Source organism: Rhopilema esculentum, chromosome 3 (genome assembly GCF_057945365.1).
Source record: "Rhopilema esculentum isolate cy_ngs chromosome 3, ASM5794536v1, whole genome shotgun sequence".
NCBI classification, from domain to species: Eukaryota; Metazoa; Cnidaria; class Scyphozoa; order Rhizostomeae; family Rhizostomatidae; genus Rhopilema; species Rhopilema esculentum.
In genome coordinates this window covers 4,984,771-4,990,664 of record NC_142817.1, presented here as the reverse complement: position 1 = coordinate 4,990,664, position 5,894 = coordinate 4,984,771, and the positions used below count along the sequence as shown (strand labels likewise).

The window sequence follows — 5,894 nt, the reverse complement described above, 5'->3', positions numbered from 1 at the left end:
CTCCGCGGACAGTCTCGCATCACTCAACTTTTATCCAAAAGTTTTGCCACCTCGAGTATGTCACTGCCCCCCTTCCTTTCACATGTTCTGGAGATAAGATTCTGAAAATGTCAGAAATATTTATAGAGAGATTCATTTGAATAACTTACGAGGTAAATTTTTCAAAATAAGGCAGTAGTTTGTATATATTTTTGAAAATATTTACAAATAGAAATACATATAGTTTACAAAAAAGATATTAAATAAGTTTTTGATTAATCTTTCGCATTAACATTGATTGTTTGCCTGCCATCCAGCATCAAAGCTTCCATTGTAAGCGGTTCCCATAGTTCTTTGCGGGTTTGACTTGTGACGTTAATAGCTCCATTTTCAGTTGCAAGTGAATCAGCATTGCGCAGTTTGTCATTGGCATTGAACGAAGTTTCTGCTTTCCGATTTCCAAGTTCAGTTTTATAATCAGGCTTCCTGCGCATTGAATAACTGCTGCTGCTACTTTTAAAGGCCTTATCGGCCATTGAGATACCGATGTTGCAGGACACACCAATGTCTTCCAATCTTTCACGAAAGCTTCCTGAGAAGCGGCAGTCTTCCTCGCTAACAAACTTTATTCTTGAGCCATTTTCGGCCACAATATGAGTCTCTCTCTTCAAATCTGTTGAGAATAGCTCGTCTTGCAGTGGCAGTAATACAGCAGCTAAATTTTCCTGCGTGATTAAGATTGGATTATCAAAAAAACATCCAAGAAATAAGTCTTAAAGGGTTCTTTTAATTTTGGAGGTTCTAGAGAAGTCTTAAAGGTGATGGGGCTTATAATTGGGAGGGGCATATTTGAAAAGTTAAAAAGAGGCTTAATGCCTTTGCAGTTGGGGGTATATCTCTAAGGTCCTCACGGCAGTATAAAAAATTTAATATTTCACTTGCCAACCGAACTGCAAATTTTTTTAAGCGCGAACCAAGCCACTTTCTCAGTAGCCTGCTTCAATATCATAACTGAAGACACTTTCTTTTACTAGATCATGTACACTAAATACAACTAAACAGGTTAGACTTTCAAGTACGAAAGTTGTGAGATACATATTAAGATATCTCTATTATAACCTTGGAATACTTATGTAAGTTGGACACGAGTAGTTCGGGGGTCCTATCGATGAAGATTTCAAGTGATCGAAAAAAATAAATAAAATTCATATTTTTCAAAGTTTGCATGGTATCAGTTCACTTTTTTATTGTCGGCAGTCCTGTAGCCAGTTGCTGATACACGGAAATGTAAAGCGCCCCACCCCTCCATCCCCTCAAAGGTTCATAGTTTTTCAGCTACGTGTGTCAGAAATCAGGCTGGATCTTATCGAGTTTTAACAAAATGCATGCTTTTTTCTATTACACTTCTTTTTTAAAGTAAATTTAAGTTGAGGCTGACTGTTCTTGATTTTATCGAAAATGTGAGGCTAGTTTGTTCTTAATCTGGGCGTCCGACCCCCTCTTGCCTCTTAGTTATGCAGAAAAGCTAGCCCAACAGCACGAAAGTTTCAAACATTGTTACCTTCCTTTGAGTGTTCGCAATATCAGAAAAATCTTCATCAAACGATGTCAAAAAGAAATCTTTAAGCATTTCTTTCGTCTTGACTTTGTTGATTTGTGATACACGATTCATCAGATCAGTTCGGTGTCTGCTAAATTGGATTTGCCGGAGAATTTTGCTTTCAGCAACGCTTTTTCTTTCGTGAGGCTGAATATGTGTAAATATAAAAACAACTATATTAACAACACATCAAATACACTCGTACAATACAATACACAGTTGCTGATGATCGCATTGTCTGTGAAACTCGGAGTAACAACTTAGAACCATTCTGAACCATTCTGGGCAATCTTCCACCTAGTGGGGAAAGAGTTAGCAAACGATGCGGTAGTGTAGTGCTATGAAAAGTTACACTTTTAAGAGCGAGAAGAAAATAATAAGCGTCAGAGAGGTGGGGTTTCCAGCATTTTCAGGTAAATCGTGTAATCAACGGCGCCAGTGCTGATTATTGGGACAGGCTCCCCCAGGTCTTGGCAGAATCGATTCTGTAATTGGTCTAAGGGAGAGAAAATATTTGGGGAGGGGCATTTTATACTCAAGTTTTTCTAAAAACGATTGTTTTTAACATTAAATTCGGTACTGTTATTTTTGAAATAAAATCATGGGTGTTCCCTTTTAGTAGCAGGAGCGTTCCTTGCTAGTAAAAAGGTGTCATTTGACAATGAAAAAGTGAATGGCTTAAAATTTATGTCCTCCAGCTGCATGGCTGGCACCGACAGTGTGTGTTACTTCACAGAGATTTAAGAAAAGGTGCTACAAAAGCGCATTTCAAACTATCATTGTACTTGACTTAAAATTTGTAATGTCAACTAAAGTCTTTAGGCAATATGCTAAAATAGACATTGCTTGTTCAAAAACTTTATTAACCACACCTCAATAAGACAAACGTTATTTTTCCAGTTAGAAACAAGGCTATTGAAAAGTTATCTTCCTTTATATGTCATCCAAAAAATGACAAACTTAATTCAAAAGACAGTACGGAGCAGAACAATTGGCAGCTCAACCAAAAATAATCATTATAAAAGTACATTTGAGGTCATCTGAGTTGTTAGATTTGGAAGTTATGGGCTATTGAAGTATGCCTCTATCAGATATAGTTATCGTGGTATGGTGGTTAGAATAGAAATTAAAAATTCATAAATGCGATTATAGTATGAAAAACTACATGCATATGAAATATGTGATATATATTCTGAAAAATTATACATACCCAACTTTGACTCAAGAGCTCATTTTCTTCCTTTGAAAGTTTTAGTTTTGAATTTGCTCTTAGGCTATGCCAAATCTCGTGTGCATCTAGCGAACCTTAAAAGCAAAGAAAAACAACTCTTTTGTGTGTACCATCAAAATTATGCCATATTATGAAAACAAGGAACAATGATCATTGCTTTCACACCAGTTGGCTTCACAGTGTATGCTTGTGGATAGGAAGGGATGGCTCTTGATGTGAGAAAAAAGATATATTTTGAATTTAACTTTAAAGAGAAAAATCGTAGCTGCATAACGGAAAAACTCAAAAGAATTGGTTGAAGATATTTCTCAAAGTTTTATTTGCGTAAAAATTTGTTGAAAAGATTTGCTTCGAACATTTTGCTATAAGAATTTTAGAGACTCAAATTGAAGTGCAATGAAAACATCTTCGTTCAATCAGCCATTGTTTAATATTTCAACATGTTCCAGGGATTGACATAACCAACTATACTCAAATGTGCCACATATTTTTATAAAAAATTATTTACAAAATTATGTGAAAGGAAAACTTAGATAAAAATCATGTGGTGTTGCATTTCATTAGGTTTCACTATGACAATTGTCAAGGTATGTTAAGTCTTCCCTTAGTATGTCAAGGTATTTAATCTAGTTCTCAGTATCCTAAATATGCTAATAAATTGAATAAAAACTCTTAGTGTTATAGACCTTGAAAATTTTTCAGAGATGGTCAAACAAATTCAATCTTTACAAACACTATACAAAACTATTCAGATTCTACTGAAACAACAAAGAACATTACAATGTTGATAAAATAAGATACTTTTACTCGAGATGCATTTTAACTGCAGAATACTAGGAGAAGACAATAACACAATGAATTAAAACTTTTATCTTTGGGGCTTGAGATTATTTTATGATTTATGATTTTTATGGAGTGCATTGAGCTTTTCCATTTTTGAAACTTTAGCTTCATGACATGAAATTATTATACCTCGCAACACTTCAAACCTACTGTTTTGCAGTTTGGGCAGAAAAGACAATTCAAAGTTCATGTGTGCAAAAATCTGGCAGATTTTTCACAGTTTGTGTGTGGAAAAAACTTTTTGCACACAGCAAAAGCTGCATTCTTCGAGTATTCAAAAACTCCATTTCTTTGCTAAAGTCCCCTGTTACTCATAGCAAATACAATCTTCAAGAGCTTCTTGTTAGTTATTTCTTTACTTTCAAAAATTGCCATTTTTGAAAATTACAATGTCACATTTTAAACATTTTTAAATTTTTGTGGATACCTGACTGCCTTCAAGCATAAAAAAGATATTGCCAAAATTTCATGCAAAATATCAAATGGTCTTTCAAAATTAATTGCATAAAGTCTTCATACAAAGTAGCAAGCCTACAGAAGTTTCCAGCCTGGGTCTTAGAAACTTAAACACATTGAGCAAGTACCTTGATTTCTTGACAAAAGAAACTTTGCATCTGTTTTCACCTTCTTTTTATCTTTGATTGTTGGGTGCAAGAATGATTCAGCAATATTTGAGCCCAAGATAGCTTTTAGCTGCACCTCCAGTGGAGACTGACTCAAACATACAAGATCATTTTCAAGCCAATCTGGCCGTCCTTCAACTACATTGCTCTCTTCTGCGATTGAATCACTTGCTGCTAGAATGTTATCTCTACTTCTTGCATTCCGGGGCATCTTTTTTCCTTTTTATAGAGAGTCAGATACACGAAAATTGACTACTTCAAACAATCTTTGATGACTTCATGCAATGAGTCACTCCCTAAAAACCAAAGGGTTTATGTTTAAAAACCTTTAGGATAGAAGTATGGCTAGGGGGGACAAGGGGGCAGCTTATGCCCTCCAAATACTCAGAAAGTTGGTATTTTGGAGAAGTGCAAATCTGCATTGAAATAAGTACCTCAGAGGGGGGGGGGGGGGTGATATCAGTGAAAGGTAAAATGTTTTAAACAATTGCAAGAAAACGGTTTAATAAACATTCTGAAATGTATTTTAAGCTAATCCTAAGGGCATGGTCACAAAAAATTTCTGATTGCTTCACTTGCAGGAGAGCCTCTTCTATCTCTATTACAAATATTTTGCAATTTTTGCTTGTTTTAACATAAGGGTTTGCATGGAAAAACCCTTTACATTCTGATAAAAATCCTGATAAAGTAGATACTAAAATGCTGAAATGCTTGAATCTTCAAAAATTAGATACCGAAATGTTTATCAAGGCTATTGACGATTTTGCTCCTAGAAGAATGGACTGAGTTTGAAGCTTTTGAAAACGGTTTATCATTTTTCGATATTTGCTTAAAACTTTGAAAGATCACTTTTTACACGTAGAGCTTTTACCTGACATGATTCAGAAGATAAAACGCGAGAGAAATTGTGAAGAAAATAGCCAGTTGTTAGAATGGAAATAGCCTGTTGTTAGATTATAGCAAACACATTTTAAACACATTTACAGAATGGGGCGTTTTTCTTAATTCTTAAGGGTGAGGTCAAGAAAAACTTTCATACATATCGACGAAGAGAAATCAATAAACTGATCAAAATACCAAACACTGAGAGTTGAACTTTAAAATTCAATCGATCATTTTCAGCAACAACCACCTTTCTCCTTTCATTTGTGTGGTTTAACACGAGTTAACCCAGATTTGAATCTAATGCCGTGTCACAACCGACGCAGTAATCACCATTATCTTATCAAACGAAGCTACGAAAGTTCGATGAATAATGTATATGCATATTTGTTATTGCAAAAACTCACCATTTTGTCTTTTCGAGTTAGGCCTATTATTGGTTGTCGAGGCAACACAATAACCTCATTCTCGCGAAATTGGACAATGTGGTGACGGGGGATTGAGACAAGCGTTGAACAACGGACCACCATTCAATCACCTCCTGGAAACTTTATCAGTACAAAATCTGACCATCTACTGTTTCATCGTCTATTATTGATGAACATTGACGAAAATATTTTATAAGCCACAATATTTGTTTTACCCAATGAGGTGGTGTAGTATTACCTATCTCCAGGGCCGACCAATATATACATTACAAGATATTCAAGATTTCTTTTCAAAAAATTAGCCAGGT

At 35.2% G+C, this 5,894-nt stretch overlaps 1 protein-coding gene across 2 annotated transcripts; it reads right to left on the bottom strand.

The window, feature by feature from the left end:
• Window positions 1-122: 122 nt before the first annotated feature.
• LOC135692457 (uncharacterized) lies at window positions 123-5,679 on the bottom strand. Of its 2 annotated transcripts, none has more exons than XM_065210580.2 (5): window positions 5,566-5,679; window positions 4,238-4,572; window positions 2,790-2,884; window positions 1,541-1,726; window positions 123-704 (listed from the first exon to the last, which is right to left on the bottom strand). In XM_065210580.2, the coding sequence occupies exons 2-5, from the start codon at window positions 4,485-4,487 to the stop codon at window positions 255-257; spliced, it is 981 nt and encodes a 326-aa protein (XP_065066652.2). In that variant the 5' UTR covers window positions 4,488-4,572; window positions 5,566-5,679; the 3' UTR covers window positions 123-254. The 2 variants fall into 2 exon arrangements, with proteins under 2 accessions (XP_065066652.2, XP_065066654.2); XM_065210582.2 differs by lacking the exon at window positions 5,566-5,679 and adding an exon at window positions 5,354-5,559.
• Between the last annotated feature and the right edge of the window lie 215 nt (window positions 5,680-5,894).